The sequence below is a fragment of the Watersipora subatra genome, chromosome 3 (genome assembly GCF_963576615.1).
Source record: "Watersipora subatra chromosome 3, tzWatSuba1.1, whole genome shotgun sequence".
Classification (NCBI taxonomy): Eukaryota; Metazoa; Bryozoa; class Gymnolaemata; order Cheilostomatida; family Watersiporidae; genus Watersipora; species Watersipora subatra.
Window position 1 is genome coordinate 61,792,999 of NC_088710.1, and position 20,426 is coordinate 61,813,424.

The following is a 20,426-nucleotide window of genomic DNA, read 5'->3' on the forward strand; positions in this document are numbered from 1 at the left end:
TTTCTTACAAAAGAGCATCTACTGACACCAACATCAAGTATATAGTAGTGACCTTTAGCTACCTTTACAAGTATATAGTAGTGACCTTTAGCTACCTTTACTAGATATGTTAGCTGACATTGTGGTTGGCATGAACAATTACTGACTGTTTGTTTACAAGTAATATACCAGTTTGAAGCTCGAATAACCACTCGCTTGCTCGACCATTGAAGCAATTGACCTGCTTCATGTCTCATACTCATGCAGAGTTGTCTGCTATTTGTTGCATTTTCTATAGATGTTGCTTGTGTTTGTTGATGATAGACTCAGCCAGGAAGTGGCCGTAACAGCGGTCGTAACAGCCGTCGTGGTTCTAGTGTGGCTGAAATAGAAATGCCAGCTCTTCGTAAAGTCAGCACAGATAATACGGTAACAGATGTTATGATTGGTTTATGCAGCCTAGCCATGCATAATATTTTGGTAAATTCTTTGGATATCAATATTTTATTACTTATACTAATGTAGATAAGAACAAGTAAGGAAAAACACAACATGTTATCATTTTGCAATCAAAGAAGCACACCGCATTAGTTTTGAAAACTGCTATTGGCACAAGAAGGCATGCATTGTTTCTTCTCTGCATTTACGTGTAAATTGATGTGATTCACTAATTTCAGCAAGTTTTCAGACATATTGTATAATCATTGCGGATGTCTCCTCAAATAAGATTGTACTGCTTTTATTATGTAGAGTAAAACTACTTGCGTTGTGCAGGATAGATCTTCTGCTAATGTGCAGGGTCAGACCTCCTTGTATTGTGCAGGGTCAGACCTCCTTATATTGTGCAGGGTCAGATCTCCTTATATTGTGCAGGTTAGACCCTTCCATTGTGTAGGGTTAGAACCCTGGTATTGTGCAAGGTTAGAACCCTGGTATTGTGCAAGGTTAGAACCCTGGTATTGTGCAAGGTTAGAACCCTTGCATTGTGCAAGGTTAGACCCTTGCATTGTGCAGGGTAAGACCATTTGTATTGTGCAGGGTTAGACCATTTGTATTGTGCAGGGTTAGACTTGTATTTTGCAGGGTTGTACGCCTAGCTTTTTTTGTTAAGAACAAGACTGTATTAGGCAAGTTATATAGTGCAAGAGCGTTTGTGTTGCAAACCGTGAAAGTCTAATTTCAAAGGAGACTTTAGCCTATATTAAATTCAAAAGTTTGTTCTTGTTGTAGCTTGACCCAGCCAAACTTCACAATCAGGAGAGGAGAGCTTCTCTCGCAGAGGTATGTTTTTTGCAAACTTGGGCATAGCACTTTTTGCTCTTTTTATCCTTACTACTAAACCAGTTTAACTAGAGTTGATCTCTCATAAGTTTAGTAATTTAAACTCATGAAAAAAGTGCACAAAGGGAATCTTTTTTCTAGAAGACGTGTTTTACTGGTACATAAGCAAAAGTAAATAGTTATTCGATATTTATGTTCAAAAATACTTCTACGACTAAATATAAATGAAATATAGTAAAATTCAAAGCTACAAAAAACTCTACACTAATAATAATATGTGAGGTAATTGTTTAGATTAAAGCTAATCCGGAAAGTAGAATTTTTTCACCACAAGTCTATTTTGCGGTGTGGCTCGTCAGATGTCTTTGTTTAAAAAAAAATTTTCAAACAAAGACACCTGACAAATTACATCACAAAACAGAGCTGTAGCGAAGAAATATTTTTCTTTCCAGATACATTTTAGTCTATTACTGGTAAATATATTGTCATTTTTAAGGTTATTCCCGATTGGCCAACGTTGCAACATCGTGAAAAAGTTCAGCAAGAAGTGCCTGTATTTATAAGAGAGCTCGAAGACCAAAACTTAAAGGAGGAAGATGGGCATTGTGTGATGGAGGCTGAATTCTCTATACCAAATCCTCGCAAAGTTAGATGGTTTAAAAACAAGCTAGAGATATTTCATGGAAACAACATTCATTTAGAGCACCTTGACTGTATTCATAAGCTCACTATTAAGAAGCTGTCACCTAAAGATGCCGGAAAGTACATATTGCTGTGTGATGATGTGAAGACATCCGGTTGGATTGAAGTCGCGGGTTAGTAAAATAGAATGTTTATGCTTCTTGTCGGTTAAGCTCTGAACACTTGGTCATAGTTTAGTATTTACTCCATATTTGTCATCTTCTTTTTGCTTAAGAGAGTAATTCATAGTGTTTACAGCTGAAACAAGTATTAGAAAAAGCCATTTCACTGCAATTTTTGAACAAGCCAGGTTTTATGTCCCGTGAGAGACAATGAAGTTCAGTTTTACGGAGACTTGACTGCTTTTTGGAAGTGTGTAATTTTCAGCTGAAAACTGTTCATAGTACATCCGCTAGGTATCTATCAATTCAGCAATTTTCAATTTTCTGGTAACTTTTATTGAAATTGCTTACATCTACATGTACATCAAAATTCCTACTTTTTCAGATGCGAAGTTTTAGCTATATATTTCTGGTTGTAACAATATCTGTCATAAATATTACTTTTTCTATTTTAGTTTCGTTTTTCAGTTCATGATTAATTGAGGTGATATTTCAGTTTTTCAAATAGCTGTTTTAACATAACGTAATTTAGCTGTTGACTAACATACAAATGCTAAAAACAATTTAAGTAAATACGTCTCTTTCAACTAATGGTATTGTTTCGTATTTAATTATACATCAATTTCTAAAAGCATTAAAAGTCTCTGGTAAAATAGATGAACTATTTCAGAGCATATAGCATGTTACAGCCCCTCATGCACTTCATTGCCTGCTGCAGTTTATTATAGTAAGTTATATTTTATCATAACTTGCTGTAGTTATTTAAAATTTTTTAGAATATTATTCTAAGCTATGGTCTCCATAACATCTCTTTACAAAAATGCCATATGCCAGTTTAACAGATATGGCCATGAACATCCATTTTTTAGAGTTTCATGCATAGTTGGTTATATACTACCTCTGTGTGTCCCAGTAATCATAAAATAAAAACTACAACAATGAATTTTACAGTCTGTTTATGTTTACGCTTAAATAATTAAGCCAAATAAGTTTTAAATACAAAATCATTTGAATGGCCTTATAGCTTCAATTATGATATTATATCCTCTTTATACTATAATCGAGATGTTAATATTGTTGTTATCCTTATATAACATATCTTTTAATTGCAAGTTTAGAAAGGATGCTACTAAATGATATAGCAAAGGTATACTGATTTACAGAAAAAGCTAAGAGATTCACATTCAGTACTCCTCTACCAAAGAATTACAAAGCCGATGTTGGTAAAGATGCACAGCTAGAGTGCTTCCTCAATGACCAAAGTGCAAGAGTTGTATGGAAGCTAGATGGCAAGCCAATGACAGTATGTAGCGTTTCATTACACAGTCGTATCATCTATTTATTTATTTTATGCTTCAAATGCTATCATGCTGAAGCTTTTTCAGTACATCTACTAAAAAATTTTATAGAGACAAAATTAGTATTAGTTATAGTAGCGGTACTAGTAGCAGTATGAGTAGTAGTAGTGGTAGTAGCAGTAGTGGTGCCTATAGTAATAGTATTACTGGTAGTACTAGTATTATTATTAGTATTATTATTAGTAGTATTATTATTATTAGTAGTAGTAGTAGTAGCAGTAGTAGTAGTAGTAGTGGTAGTAGTAGTAGTAGTAGCAGTAGTAGTAGTAGTAGCAACAGTGGTAGTGGTAGCAGTAGTAATATAGCAACAGTAAAAATAGTCGTAACAGTGGTAGCTATAGTAGTAGTATTAGTAGTAGTAGTAGTAGTAGTAGTAGTAGTAGTAGTAGTAGTAGTAGTAGTGGTAACATGGGTAGTACTGGGAGTACTGGTTATGCAGATGCTATTATCACTGGTAGTACTGCTTATAGCAGTGGTGAAGGCCGGGGCAGTAGGTTTAACATTAAAATGGCAATTTAAGTTTTAGTAGAAGTAGCCATAGCCATAGAAGTAGTCGTAGTAGCAGTTGCAGTCATAAATGTAATAGTGGTAGTGGTTGTAGAAGTAGTTGTAGTAGTCGCAGTCATAGAAGTGCAAATACAAAGAGGGCATGTCTTTTGCAGAACAAAGGAGGAAAGTGCCTCATGTCTCAGCGAGGAAACCGGCATATACTAAAACTCTCAAAAATTACCCCAGAAATGGCCGGACGAATTTCTTGTGAAACAGCTACTGGTGACACGACTGCGTGTGAGTTTGAGGTCACAGGTGAGAAATTATTGAACTGTGAGACTATCCTCTGTGTGCTTTTAGTTCAGATATCATTGTGCTATTAAAGCCTTGCAGAGTTTTTATATTATTACCATGTGATAACAGGAGATTGTCATGTGATCTGTCATGTGATAACCGGAGGTTTGGGCTTTTATAAATGCACCTTCTTTGTTACTAGCAACCACAAATTCACTTTGGATGTAGTAAACACTATTACATGTACAGCTTCCTAGAGTGTTTTAATAGCTGCGTCAATAAACTATTGCTTGTGTCATTTTGTTTTTAAATTTTCGAGTTTTTAATCTTTTGTCACCCGAGAAACATTCACAAACTGCCATATTTATTGTTATACATTTTTTGGGGTTATGATAATCGAGAAAAAGCATGTTTTTTTATGTTTTTAGAGCCGGACTACAACTTTGTGGATGTTCTAAAAGATGTGGATGTCCTCGAGCTAAACACAGGAGAGATGGTCTGCCTTGTCAGCCACGAGTCAGCACCAGTGAGTCTCTTGTTCCTTACTTAGCTGTGATCTAATCTAGGAGATCCTATCAGCAACATTGGTCTACTTGTGTATACATGCAGTTGGTATCTGAAGTGTAAGCAGTGGAAACTTTGTAATCCGTTTCCCGTTTCAACAAAAGCTGGAAACTCTAGCAAATCAATCATGAATCGTCACATGATGCTCCAAAATGACATGTCACACAATATCATGTCAAAGTGTGTCACACAATATCGTGTCAAAGTGTGCCCCATAATGTCATTTTGAAGCAGGTCATGCAATGTCATGTCAAAGTGTGTCATGCAATGTCATGTCAAAGTGTGTCACACGATATCATGACAAAGTGTGTCACACAGTGTCATGTCAAAGTGTGTCACACAATGCTGTACAATCATAACATGTCACATTATAGCATATTATAAATCACATAATTCTATATCATAGCATATCACACAATACTATATTATAAAATCTCACACAACATCACATTATAAAATTATAATGAATGATTTTAAATTATGCACAATTATAAAATATAATTTAGTTTAGTTTGTCATAATATTCAAAGTTGTCATATTCTGTCGTTCCATACCGTCCTATATTCTATACTACCCCCAAAAGGGATGTTTCTACCTATGGTATCCCACTGTATCATTCATAATAATAAAATGTGGTCAGTAGGTGGTCAGTGTTTGTCGTAGCGCCGTGCATTGTGGTAAAATATAAAATTTGTGTTAAAACAGACAAAGTGAATGTGCATGGTCACACCGCATTGCAGTGTGGTGAAATGTGTTAGATCAGCTATGGTACAGTATAGTGTGCTAAAACAAGTCGTGGTATAATCTGAAATATAGCTTAGCTTGGCATTGTAGAATAATGTGCTATAATATATTACAGTATGGTGACTCTACTATGCTATCATGCAACATGCTAGGTTTTTCCCATCATACGCTGCCTCACTGTCTTAGACCAAATAATACTACACTACATTGTGTCACAGGTACCAAATACTCACCCGATCGCATTGCAACAAGCCTTCATATCATTGCTGGTTCACAATTTACGTCATCTTAGCACTATAGCCTACCGTCTGTCTACCCCAGACCAACCACCCAGTGCTACAGACTACATGTACATGCTACATGCTATATGCCACGCTTCTTTGTTATACATGTATAAGTAGAGCTTTTATAACTCCTCGTAGTTTCTAACAGCTTCACAGGCAAAACAGTCACTCATATAATTTGCTTGTTTCAAGGTAAAATGGTTCAAAGGACCTGCAGAAGGCAAACTCATTCAACTTCATCCTACGAAAAACCGGATTGAGTTTGTAGCCAACAAGCTGCATCGCTCGATTGTTATCCATAAAACCGTGGAGGATGATGAAGGCAAATACTGGTGCCAAGTTGGAAACCACAGATGTTCTGCAAACTATCGTGTTACTCGTAAGTAATGACGACATTGTGCAGCTTCATGCCAGGGTGTATGTTGGTATGTCATTCAACCCGTTGGCAACGTATCAAAGTTTCAGAACCCGATAGGTTTACAATAAATGGGTTCATGAGGGATTTTATGTTCGGCTATAACGATCTTTTGTGAAAAACGTAATTCTTAACTCATGCTGACTGTCGTTGTGATAATCGAAAGAATTATTTTATGTTTGGTACACTTATTTTTCTAAATTGATTAGCCATCGGTTTAAATTGATTAAATCAATTACTTTTTGTGGTTGTACAGTTCTTGCTTTCATAGTTCTAATTTGACCATTTTGTTTCACAAATATTTTGCCTAATGTATCATTTTATTCACTTTGCTATTTGTTCCGTTGTTTAATTTTTTATTTATTATGTTACCCCTATTTGCTATTTTATGTCAAATGTTATTGGCTAAAGTCAACTGCGAACAAATTTTCCATTACAATTGACTAGGGTAAAAGAAAAACAGTATGCTAACTTGTACTGTAAATTTGTGTGGATATTTGCCTGTAAAGCTGAAATCCTTAAATATTCCTTTTGGATTAAGTTTGAATTATTTCCAAAGCCTACTTTCTACTAATTTTGTGGAGAGTGTATGTATATGCTTGTAAATCCAGATGCTCCTTTAGCACTTGCGAGTTTTTCTCTCATTTTCGCCTTCTATCAAGTTTTCTTATTTGCTTACTCGTATATGTATTATGTAATTGTTATTTACTGTAATTTTTTACATGGTTAATGGTGAGTCAGAACACATACGATGCTTATTTAAAGGAAAAAATAAAATTGTATACAATAAGCTTAAGATATTGCAAAAAGGAATTATGCAATTTCTATTGCATAATGGAATTGCAAATGAAATTATTAGGATACATGCAAGAAGGAATTTTCGATAAAAAAAACAATTAAATAAATGAAGTTGAATTTGCTTGCCCATAATAAAAGTGAAAACTTTCAGTTTTCTAGTCTTTACCTAAATCTTATTTAATCTAAAGAAGGAAAATTGAAAAAAGTTTGATATACGGTAACTAGACGATGCAAATTTCATGTTTAGCCATTCATAAACTTATAGCAAGTAGCCATCGCTTGTGTGACTCACTCAGTTTTCTCTTATCAGCGGAGGTACGGTTTATTGATCCTCTCGCCACCAAGCACGCTCTGGAAAACAGAAAGACTGTGCTAGTGACATTGGTTGAGAACCCTCACAACAAGCCTGTCACCTGGTACAGAAATGGTGAAGAGATCAAAGCTGATGAAAGGTATTGATTGGGCCTATTACTGCACGCTTTGTATTTATATTATAAGGTGGTGATGACAGATTTAAAAGTTCAAATAAATATGCTACCAAAACGGATTAAGATGTATTTAAGCAAAGTCACTCTTTTAAACAAAGGCATGGTAAGGTTGGTTAGGCTGTATTTCTATCTAACATCTTTGCTTTTCACTAATAAAAAGTGGTCAAGTTTTGAATGATCAAGTTTTTCTGATGTTTTTGATGTATCAGTATTAAAAACTGGGTCTTTAGGTGTATACTGGAAGATATCAGGCTAGTTTATTCAGCATTTAGATTATCTGTATACTTTTTATTTGTTGTTCTATGTTTACTTCTAAACAGCAGGACTGTAGGCTTCAGTGATGTTACTAAAGAGGAATCTGCCATTTATTTAGGTCTGTGTTAACAACATTGATTACTGCAAGTAAATGCTTCATAGATGTTATTAAAGAGGAATCTTTCGTTTATTTAGGTCTGTGTTAACAACATTGACTACTTCAAGTAAAGTTGTTATCAGCTGACACAATCTGGGAACACAAGCTATTGCCTTGAAGATGGACTTACACAAAGTTTTAATAAATATAGTCAGAAAGTATCGGTATTTTTTTACAATTTGTGGTTGTTGCTGATAATTAAGGTGATCTGACTGCCAGGATGTTACAAGATTAAAACTGACAAAACTTGATTGCAGTTAATACACTCAGACCAACTGAAAGTGCAATTATGATGTCTATGGTGGCAAAAAGATTAAGAGAGTAGACACTTATCAAGACAGACTTAGACACTATCAATTATTGCATTGATAGCAACTAGTGATGTCATTTTACATGTATTTTTCTTCTGAGCGTTTTAACCGCAATCAAGTCTTGTCAGTTTTAATCTTGAAACATCCTTGCAGTCAGATTAGCTCAAACAGCAAAAAAACAATCACAAGTGATAGAAAAATATCAATTCTTTTTAGAGAGATCTACTAAAATTTTGTACAAGTTCATTTTTAGGAGGAGGCAACTCCCCAGATCGATCAACTATAAGCATTGACTAAAGAGAATTGATCTATTGAACAGATTCTGTTTCACTACTAAGAATATCTTTGTTCATCTTACTTGCGTTGATTCAGCATCTAATTGGGTGATATAAAGAACTTGTGATATTGTGTCAGACTCGTGTGTGACACTCTGGCATCTCCATGGCTGCGAAGTTGCTAGTTGCTAGTTGCTAATTGCTAGTTGCTAGTTGCTAGTTGCAAGGTTTATTAGTCAACAATACTTGTAAAATTTCTTAATAGCTAGCAAATCCTGATAACTTTCATGGTTTTTATGCAACCGACATGCTTTAGCAACAATCTATAGCAAGTATGTCATATGCGAAGAGTACACAACTCCCGATTCTGCTCTGATGATAGCCGAAAGAGCTACCACTAGCCAGCGCTTATGTGCCAAAACTATTGGTGCATTTGCTCGTTTTTCATGTAACTGGAATTTTCAATGCAATGACTTGTACACAGCATTTTGATATTGTATCTCATGGTTGTTTTGTCTTGGTATGACTAGAGTTACCATGAGTAGACAGCGGAATGTAAAAGTGAAAGGACCAGAAGCTGAAGGGTAAATTAGAAGTACACGTAGCCGACAGCTGCCCACTAATATTTACTAATGTTTACTAATTTCCATTCGTGTTCATAATCATATATGTCCTTGACCTTCGTACCAACCAGATCTAATCCATCGTAGTTACGTTAACAGCTTAGTAGTTGGTAGTGCCCTCAGTTTTATCAGCGCTGTGACTGACTATCTGAGGCTAGAATTTATCATTTAGCTCAAAAGTTTTATGGTAAAACGTGAGATGGGCTGAGTACACTAAAATGGGCTATGGGCAAAGTCGTGTGGCTAGTCTGCAGGTGCCTGCCTTGGAGAACAGCTTTGTTTTATTGGTTAGTCGTTTGGCCAAATTTTAGTTTCCTGTTAAATGTTGTCCAAAAGTGTGGTCAGCCCAAAATCACAGCCTTTAAAACTTGACAAGAAAAAAAATTTGGCAAGAAATTGTTGCTTCGTTCTAGTAATTATATCAATTCTTGCCACCTCCTATATTGTTTAACCCACTTTATTTGTAATTTGTCTATTTGAATTTTATTAGTTGCTTCGCTGTTTTTTATTGTTTATGCTTAGATCCTCATGAGCGCTGGCTTTGTGCAAACCATGATTTGTTAATGCCTTTATCTCATGTATGTGTGACTAGCATACCTGATGGGGTGACATCAAAAGGCCAATATATGGCTGCTCGGATGTCTGGTGCCATAAAGGCACCCAAGTAAGTAGGATAGATTTGTCTGTTTTTATAGAAATTATTTTAACCCTCTCACTAACGCGCTCTGGTTTTCATCTCAAATAGAAAAATACTGGTTGACCAGTATATCTCTCTAAAGGCGACTTGAAGCAATGCTGTACCTCTTCAAGGTGTTTTTACGGCTAAAATAAGAACATCGTTTTGAAAAGAAAATAACAGCATGAATTCAGCTTCTGCTTACCAACCTAACTTCGTTTTTAATCGTTGAACAGAAAATCTTTGGTAAGCTCTGGCAGTTGGCTCACCTGGAATAGAAGCATAAAGTCTTTAGTAGAATTTGTGAAGCTCTACTTGCTGTCATATGATTTACTATAAAATATTTATCATAACCTAGTTAAGTACATATGTGGACACATTCGGAGTAAGTAAAATTTATGTATAAAAATGTTTAAGCTGTAAGCAATTGGTTGTTCGCGTGAATTGCTACTTGCAGAGCCAAAAACTATACCAGGTGATTGTGAATATTATTGTCATATTGGTTCCGCTTTCTACACGTTCAATCATGCAATGCTAATTTGGTCAACACAGCTGCAGGTTAACCAGGTAGTTGAGTAAACTAGAAATAAATCGAATTCTGCTATTCTGGAATAAAAGCACAACTTTCAAAATTGAAAGTGTTTTATTTGAGACAATAGAGTTCTTTTATATGTTTCAAATGCGGTCTGAGATGACGCCTTTCTGGTATTATTTGTGAAATTAATGCAAACTACGACTCAAGCTAAGTGTTGCCTGTTCTCAATCACGTGTTTTCTACTCCGTGGCTGGTAAACAGACAAAAATGTAATCGAGTGCATGACAAGCAGAGTGCGTGCATAAAACTTCCTTCAGAATTTAAAGTTCTTAAAAGTTTTCTGCCTAATGTTTTCCAAATTTATTACAAGTTAAGTAATAGTAACACAAAAAAGACTTTTAGGGATATCTTATTATTAGAAAGTGAAAATTCCTGGGTATGGTCAAAAATATTCAGTAGATGTGAGAGTATTCCTCTTTTTTCATCTTGTTGACAGTTTCATTTTACCCATAACACTGTGTTGTACCCTTCTTAATCATACAGTAATCTTCTGGTACTTATACAGACTGCACCCAGTTGCAGAAAAATTAGATCATCAAAGCCATATCGACAAGCACCTGCTCATCATTGACAATGCTGAAATGACGGATGCTGCTGAATATACCTGCAAAGTTGGTTCTCAGACTACAAGCGCTAAGCTCATCGTTGATGAAGGTAACATTTTTAAAAGTCATCATTAGAATTCTGATGAGTTTGCTGCCATTTCGGCCCTTAAAACTTGAAACAATGTCTTAACTGGTGCTTTTTCCAAGTTTTATTTTCTGTGATATATGAATGCATGCACTTTCCCTATTTAATTTATTTGTTTTTATGGTTGTCATATGTTTGTTTTGTGTAATTTTTGGTTTGCATGAGTACATGCATTAAAATTTGAAAAATTGATGCAAGTTCTACTCAGAAAATTTAGAACATATTGGAAGGCAAATAGCATTCACGAAAATGTGCAAGAAGTGCTTTTGTGACGCATTTTGTCATGAGATGAAGGCAAGACTGGTGCTATGGTTTGCCCTCACAATGAGGACTAAATATTAAGTTTCCATACAGCGACATCGTAGCGACACACCCTCATGTGGCGCTGCAATGCCATAATGGAAACATTCGTGTCACTCTCATTCTATCATGATTCGCTGGCACTATTTGGAAGCGAAAAATCGGTGCGTTGCGCCATCCTTGTGCCAATGAAGCAGCCTTCCAATAGAGTCGCCATTGCGCATGCCCTTAGGTTAAGGATACAAGTACAACTTTGTCATAAGGCGTCTCACAACCATCGCTTCACGGAAACATATTCAGCCGTCAGTTCAGCGTAGCACTTCAGCACTGGCACACCCCGGTGTCACTACACTATCTCTGTATGGAGACTTAGCAAAAGTAATCTAGGCTTGCATCTCTTATAATTTGCTATTGTTTTATACATATTTTAAAGCTACAACTTTTTAATTGTATCTATCTAGCCAGCGGCAAGAAATTGAACAATTCTGTTCTGTCTGACAAATACCAACGCGAGCTTCATGCTAACGTTGGTCTGTCAGATGAGCAGCGTAAGTTGGAAATGGGAAAAGGTGGTAAGGAAGCTTCAAGCGCTCAAGGCGCCAAGATACATTTGAAGTGTGTTCCTCCTGTAGAGACATCTCCTCTTTTGGGTTTCGAGGAGAGCAGAGAGCTAGAAGGTTGGATAGTCAGTCGAGTGGCAGCTCATAGTTCTAGGCTACCTGCATGGCTTGTCAGGCTGTAGAATTCTCAATCAGCTCTCTCAATCTATTTGCTATCAAACGTTATCAATTGTTTTATGTTTTGGAGTTATCTACTTTTGCTATATTTCATCAGTGTATCTGTATGTTTAGCGATGAAGCCACCTGCACTCGCCTTGAATAACCTTCCGAAGGTGCTGCATGTGAAAGCCGGACAGCCTGTTTCTGTTGAGCTGCCTTTCACAGGCACCGATCCAATAATCAAGTGGAACAAAGATGGTAACAAACTAGACAAGCACCAGAAAGTCAGATCTGGTATGTTTCAAGTCTATTGTCCATCTTCTTTCTTTCATCACAGAGCATCTTAGCATTAACTGTAGCTCTGAGCTACAAGGCTTTGATAAGGGCTCAAGATAGAGCATAAATTCGACCGCTGCCAAAAAAATTAATAAACTCAAATTTTTTATTTGTTATTCTTTTATTTATTATTGTTAACTTAGCTTCGACCTTTAACCTTCGACCTTTAACTTATGATAAATGTTGACAATGTTTGTTATGTTTAATTAAATTCTGCTAGACATTCTTATCACATTCTACTTGTTCTACTGGTACTTCCTGAAAGTCTAGCAGCTATCATAGTCAGAAGACTTCTTCATTCCTCACCAGCAATATTAATAACTTGTGTACTATGTACACCTTACAGGATAAAAACTGTTCTGGTCAAATGCTAATAAAATTGCTAGGCTTTAGGTTTTGGCATTTTTCTCACTAGGTTTTTTTTGCAATAGAGAAAAATCAACTGTTGTATGTGTTACATGTTTTTTAAATTAGTAGATTATGATGCAATGGGATATTTTTCACAAAAAAAGGTTTGTTGTGAAAGCTTGAAACAGTAAGTTAATAGTGTAAGTGTAATACAGTAAGTCGCGTAGTGTTTCTGCGCAATCCTTTGAAGACCGAGTACGATACCAGCTTTGCTTCCTGCGAAAAGAGGCTGAGGGTGTTTTATGAGCCTTGTTGACCAAAGTCTTTGTGATCTCAGCTAAACAACCTCAATGACTGGAGAAATTTCCAGTTGCAGAGAGCAATATACAAGGTATATTGCATATGCAATATGCAATATACCTTGTGATTGCAATATGCAATATACAAGGTATATTGCATATGCAATATGCAATATACCTTGTGATTGCAATATGCAATATACAAGGTATATTGCATATGCAATATGCAATATACCTTGTGATTGCAATATGCAATATACAAGGTATATTGCATATTGCTCATAGCAATGTGTAAGGTTAGATGACTTTCTTGTCACCACTGGTGGCCTTTCTTGTGAATTTAACCCTGATGTGTTGTTCACAGATCAGGGTCAAATTCAAATGCTCCCCATGCCATCAGCTCTATGTAATAGTGTCACTATAAATACATGCGTTTTAAGTGTAATATAATGGATAATAATGTCATATTTGGCAAAAATAAAAATCTCTTTATTTTGTTCTTTTCACATTGTCTGCACCTTCTATTTTTTAATATAGGTCAGTATAGTTTATCAAGTAAACCATTTATTCCAGCAAGTTCGATGTACATTACAGCACATCAAAACTAATAGAGGGATGATAACTCTTAGACAGTACGGCTCATCACTTATATTCATACAGCACTAAATTTTTTCATTTACAGGCTGTTGAAAGCTTGTATCTTGTATTCAATGTTGCTTTACTCAAATCCAGCCATAGTCATCAACTCTGTGTCATTATCAGCCATAGTCATCAACTCTGTGTTATTACCAGCCATAGTCATCAACTCTGTGTTATTACCAGCCATAATCGTCAACTCTGTGTCATTACCAGTCATAGTCGTCAACTCTGTGTCATCACCTGCCATAGTCGTCTACTCTGTGTTATTACCAGCCTTAGTCGTCAACTCTGTGTTATTACCAGCCATAGTCGTCAACTCTATGTCATTACCAGCTAATGTCTGAATAGAAAAGACTTCATGAGAGACTGCAAACAAAGCGTATTAGAAGTCATGTGTGGAAACTATTTATTACCCACTTTACCCTGTTGTGTTGCAGAGAAAGAGAAGCTGGTACTAGCTATAGACAAGGCTAGCCGAGCAGACTCCGGTACCTACAAAGTCAAACTGAGCAATGATGCCGGAGAGGTAGAGTGTCCAATTGTGATTAAAGTTGTTGGTGAGTTTGTATGCTTCTTTGAATTCTTGCATTCGCCTTCTGGTAAACTGAAATTAGTCCGAATTGTCTTTCATGCAGTTCTATTCTAAAGAGAGATTTGAAGTTTGCTTCTCAACATGGTTCATAGCACTTGGCACTAGCTTTTTTAAATAAAAACTTTTTTCAAGTTTTTATTTAAAGTTTTAAATAAAAACTCTCCTCTCTCTCACTCTCTCTCTCTCTCTCACTAAACTTAAATGTTCGGATGCAGAAGGTTTTGTACCCACTTTCTGCAAAAGATTGCTCATGCCTGCTTAGCTTGCAAATAATCTTTTAAGTTTGCTAGAATGTTGTGAGATTTCTCAATTCCACTGAATTCTGGAGTTTTAAACCTGAGAAAAACTAATGCTGTGTGTTTGGGGACAGAAAAGTACTTTCTGCTAAGAAGGCAAACAGGCTAAATTGGTATGATTGCTGAAATATCTAAAGTTATTTAACGTTTGTAACCTGTGATGTCTCCCTATGCAAATCACATTTAGATAAACCTGGGAAACCAGAAGATATTGAACCGGAAGAGATCTGGGCAGACAACATCCTAATAAGGTGGAAGGAGCCAAAAGATGATGGAGGGGAGCCAATTCTACACTACGTTATTGAGAGCAAGAATATTACCAAACGGGGACAGTCGTGGAGCAAGTCTGGTAATATCTCGAGTGTCAACAGTTTAGGTCTGATGCTGCTCCTAAAATGTAAAAAATGAAAAATAGAAGATATACGCAATAAAAAAATTTTATGATAGTTATCAAGTTAAAAAACTAAACACAAGTCTAGTTCAGTCTAAAAACTTTAGATGACCCAGAAGAAGGCGTTAAAACAAATTTAGTAAAATTGTTATTCATGTTGCATATGTTTCAGGTATTTTATAACAAAAAATTCATAAAAAAAACAGTTATTGTTAGAACGAAGAAAAACATTTTAGTAAATTTTGGGGATTTTAAAGCTTTTAGTTGTTGGCATATTGTTAAGTTGGAAACAATCTTATTATGAGTTTATCATTGTGGGTATCATTTTTAGTATCACTGTTTGTCTTTTATCAATATCAAAGTTGAAGTAGGACCATAAAATACACTACAACACAGCAATAATGTTGTGTTGTTATATGAAAATGTGAGTTTAAAAACAGCGTTCATTTAATTGGGTCAGCAATCAGTATTCCTCACGTTAGACAAATCTTACTGGTATCAGTGAAACACTTTTTTGCTTACAGGTGCCAATGCAATACTGTGTTCAGAATAATAGTATGTATTCATAAACTTTATGTTTGCTGTTCGTTGCGTCAATGGTTTCCATATAGCTTTTCTGTTCATCTCTGATATAACTAAATGCTATTAACAGGCCAAACGTCCACAAAAGATTTCCGTGTAAATAAGCTAAAGCAAGGAGAGGAGTATAAGTTTAGAGTTAGCGCCGTTAACAGCGAAGGTCAAGGACCTTGGGAAGAGTACAAGACTTCAATCGAAGCAAAAGATCCATATGGTGAGTAAACATTTTATGAGTGTCAATCAGCCTAGATGTCTATGATATCTGGGTTCTATTTAAGTGGTTATACATTAGTTTATAATCTTCCTGATTTGTAATGTTGGTGATTTTTTAAATTGTCTTTTATTAATTATCTGCATTACACAGATCCTCCTGGCGCACCAACCGACCTTCTCTCAGACAAGGTTGAGGCAAGCAGCATTGAGCTGAGTTGGAAGGCTCCGGCTACTGACGGAGGAACTCCGATCAAGCAGTATTTGGTAGAAGGCAAAACGGCAAAAGACCAGAACTGGGTCAAGGTAGTGGCAGCAATAGCTGATGTCAATACTGTCAAATTGTGCATTGTTTCATATAACTGAAATAGGCCCATATGGTCTTAAATAACAGTTTATAAGGTATGGGTAGGCAATTCCCTGGATCATGAGGAAAGTTTCCAAATTACAGACCAAATATAAGCAGTCATCCCAGCATAATATTGTAGAGGTAGTTTAACCAATGAAAGTGCTCAACCAACTTTTTCATTGGCAGCAATGTAAATACATGCATATGGATATATGCGTATACATACACTGTATATGCATATATACCTTTAAGCATATACATACATGCATATACGTAAGTATATACTTATACACATATAGGTGTATATATATATATATATATATATATATATATATATATATATATATATATATGTACTCATGCTACAGACAGTACTGTTTCGGCTATTGAAGCCTCATCAGTGCAGCTCAGAGCTTAGGCAAGGGACACAAATCCCATTACCAATGAGAGTTGACTTCCTGCCATGAAACAACTAAGTTGCCTCACAGACTTTAAGAAAGTCAATGTGCTGGCACCAGAGTGCTCAAATCACAAAAGTGATGAGCTTTGCACAAAGGCTAATAGTGCCACACCTCTCACAGAGTGCTCAACCAAACCGAAGTGAGGGAGCATATACTCATGCTACAGACAGTACTGTTTCGGCTATTGAAGCCTCATCAGTGCAGCTCAAAGCTTAGGCAAGGGACACAAATCCCATTACCAATGAGAGTTGACTTCCTGCCATGAAACAACTAAGTTGCCTCACAGACTTTAAGAAAGTCAATGTGCTGGCACCAGAGTGCTCAAATCACAAAAGTGATGAGCTTTGCACAAAGGCTAATAGTGCCACACCTCTCACAGAGTGCTCAACCAAACCGAAGTGAGGGAGCATACATACATATATATATATATATATATATATATATATATATATATATATATATATATATATATATATATATGTATGTATGTATATGTATATAAATAAATATATATATATATGTATATGTATATAAATATACATACATGTATATTTGTATATTTATATACACCGCATATACTCATGTCTAAGTCGATAGGTATTTTAAGACAAAAAAGGTATTATAATAGGTATTACTTATGTATAAGTCAACTCCACTATCTCAGAATATTCTGAAATAATTATATCGAATCTGAATCAATTTTTGCTATTCCAGAATAAAAGCACATCGTTCAAAATTGAAAGTTTTTTACTCGAGACAATAGTTCTTTTATATGTTTTAAATGAGGTCTGAGATGCCACCCTTATAGTATTACTTGTGCAATTACTGCAAACTACAACTCAACTCAGTCAAGTGTTGCTTCTTCCCAATCAAGTGTGTGCTACTCCGTGGGTGGTAAACAAATATGAAAGCAATCAGGCCCGTGACAAGCGACATCTATAGACCTAAGTCTATTTAAATGTATGTGCATTAGAATTTATTCAAAATTACCAGTTGAAAGATTTCGCCCAACGTTTTTCAAATTTATTGCTTGTTAAATTCAAAACCGAGTGGTAGCAGTACAGCAAAATAATAGGGGCTGCCATGTTATGATTGGTTTGGCCGTTATAGGCTTGTTTACTGATAATACATACCCCATTTTCACTTATATTGGATACTGGTAATTATGTGAAGGAAAATTAGCCTTTACATGTATATGATGAAGCATCATGATCGTGAGCTTTTGTTAAAATCTCATACCGCAATGTGTATATTGCATTTATATTATAACACAGAGTTTTCCTTTTATATTCACATTCTATTCGACTCAGCAGCAGCATGTCCATAAACCCATCTTACTCTTGTCAGAGTCAGCACCAAAAGTTTTATTTTAAAATCGTCTCTCGGATACATAATTTATACATGAATTAAGTATGATATATACACACTGATGTATGCATACATGTATATTTATACGTGTTTTCTTATATATGCGTAGACACAATTATAATCAATACTGCAACTTCCCTTTTATAAACCGTCTGTAACAAGTTCGCACCTTAAAGATATTCCATAACTTTGCTATAATGTCTGTTAGATGGCAGAAGTGTCGACTCTGAATGCCAAGGTTGACGACCTCCGAGAGAACACGGACTACCAGTTTAGAGTGAAAGCGGTAAACAAGGCTGGTGAGTCGAAGCCAGCGCAGCTGACAGTCCCTGTGAAAACGAAGAAAAAACTTCGCAAGCCTAAAATAGATGCAAGACACTGGAATGATTTGGTGAGGAAGATCGGCCAGTCATTCGAACTTCAGTGTACGTACACTGGAGTACCGGAACCTTCCATCGAATGGATCAGAGTTGATGACGTAAGAGTTTCTAAGTAACATTCTGTCGCAGTTAGAATATTCAAACACTGTATATCGTTACGACACTAAACTACCAACAATCAGATTTGTAGATTTTAAAGACAAAACTTTGTTACATAGTTTTAACATCAAGGAATAAAATTTACTAGATTAGGCACTTTTTTATGGTAGCTATGATTCAGAATGGATTCAAAAATGGTAAGACAAACAAATTACGATCTTTATGCACGCGAGTTGAAAGTTAGTCTTGCATCAGAACATTCCGTAGAACAAACTTTTTATATCACATGTACCTTGTACGCTACATAGCTATATAGCTATTAACATTGAAAGCTACATAGCTATTAACGTTGAAAGCTACATAGCTATTAACATTAAAAGCTACATAGCTATTAATGTTGAATGCTACATAGCTATTAACGTTGAAAGCTACATAGCTATTAACGTTGAATACTACATAGCTATTAACGTTGAAAGCTACATAGCTATTAACCTTGAAAGCTACATAGCTATTAACCTTGAAAGCTACATAGCTATTAACGTTGAATGCTCTCTGAACTCCCTTAAAGCCTGGATGATTTGATATATATTGATTTCTAGGTGCTTACTAACAGAAGAACTACGGTAATTGATTTCCCATGTGTTCACCAATTCAATTCAATTTGTGTCACAGTTTTGTCTACACTCCTTTCTGTCATTGTCTGTACACTGTTGTCCTTCTTTCACTGGTCTTTGTATTCAATGTATAATTACTTCTTGCCGCTCTTGGTAAAACACAATTTTTGCTTGACCCAATCTACTGAATGTGTATCTACCTGCAGCTGCGAGCTACCAATACCAGCAAGCTATCAATGTGCTAGCATTACAAAATTTAAGGAAAAGTTTGTAGTGTGGTCCGTGTGAGCTGTTCACTTTTTTAAAGTTTTATCTAATGAACTTTATGCATTTCTGATCAACTTTTACATTTTGTAACTTTGCAGGAAACATTGGAAGTAACGGTAAACATCCTGACCTTTAGTGCATGTGTATAACAATTTAGTTGTATATGTAGAACTAGAGTTTGTTTGTAGAGTGGCGGGTGATGTAGTAACTCTCGCCCTCTGTCTGTTCTATTTAGTCATCTGTATGAGTAATTGAGTCATCTGCTGAAGTCATTGAGCTATTCTCATGTGATAACCGGCTATCTGTGTGGGTCATTAGGCAATTTTTTTGACTCATTGGGCTTTCTGTGTGAGTCATCGGGTTTTCTGTGTGAATCATTGGGCTATCTATGTGAGTCTGTGGGGTATTTGTTTGAGTCATTGGACTTTCTGCGTAAGTCATTGGGCAACCTGTGTGAGTCATTGGACTATCTGTGTGAGTCATTGGGCTATCTGTATCAGTCATTGGGCAATATGTGTACATCATTGGGCTATCTGTGTGAATCATTGGGCCACCTGTGTCAGTCATTGGGCAATCTGCGTGAATCTTTGGGCAACCTTTGTGGGTCATTGGACCACCTAAGTGAGGCTTTTGGCTATCTGTGTGAGCCAGTGGGCTATCTGTGTGGGTCATTAGGCAATTTTTTTGATTCATTGGGCTTTCTGTGTGAGTCATCGGGTCTTCTGTGTGAATCATTGGGCTATCTATGTGAGTCTGTGGGGTATTTGTTTGAGTCATTGAACTTTCTGCGTAAGTCATTGGGCAACCTGTGTGAGTCATTGGACTATCTGTGTGAGTCACTGGGCTATCTTTTTGAGTCATTAGGCTTTCTGTGTGGGTCATTGAGCAATTAGTTTGACTCATTGGGCTTTCTGTGTGGGTCATTAGGCAATTTTTTGACTCATTGGGCTTTCTGTGTGATTCATTGGGCTTTCTGTGTGAATCATTGGGCTATCTATGTGAGTCTGCGGGGTATTTGTTAGAGTCATTGGACTTTCTGCGTAAGTCTTTGGGCAACCTGTGTGAGTCATTGGACTATCTGTGTGAGCCATTAAGCTATC

General features: G+C 36.0%; 1 protein-coding gene across 1 annotated transcript in view; it reads left to right on the forward strand.

Annotated features, from left to right (window-relative positions):
• Positions 1 to 20,426, forward strand: part of LOC137391801 (twitchin-like) — a 105,871-nt gene that overhangs the window by 37,526 nt on the left and 47,919 nt on the right. Inside the window, exons 21-36 of the mRNA XM_068078336.1 lie at positions 304 to 408; positions 1,210 to 1,260; positions 1,757 to 2,075; positions 3,227 to 3,366; positions 4,084 to 4,225; positions 4,633 to 4,730; positions 5,989 to 6,175; positions 7,320 to 7,461; positions 10,895 to 11,043; positions 12,231 to 12,392; positions 14,158 to 14,277; positions 14,796 to 14,957; positions 15,652 to 15,792; positions 15,943 to 16,094; positions 18,175 to 18,444; positions 19,425 to 19,442. Of these exons, the coding sequence (XP_067934437.1) occupies positions 304 to 408; positions 1,210 to 1,260; positions 1,757 to 2,075; positions 3,227 to 3,366; positions 4,084 to 4,225; positions 4,633 to 4,730; positions 5,989 to 6,175; positions 7,320 to 7,461; positions 10,895 to 11,043; positions 12,231 to 12,392; positions 14,158 to 14,277; positions 14,796 to 14,957; positions 15,652 to 15,792; positions 15,943 to 16,094; positions 18,175 to 18,444; positions 19,425 to 19,442 (2,358 nt within the window). The remainder of the gene's footprint in view (positions 1 to 303; positions 409 to 1,209; positions 1,261 to 1,756; positions 2,076 to 3,226; positions 3,367 to 4,083; positions 4,226 to 4,632; positions 4,731 to 5,988; positions 6,176 to 7,319; positions 7,462 to 10,894; positions 11,044 to 12,230; positions 12,393 to 14,157; positions 14,278 to 14,795; positions 14,958 to 15,651; positions 15,793 to 15,942; positions 16,095 to 18,174; positions 18,445 to 19,424; positions 19,443 to 20,426) is intronic.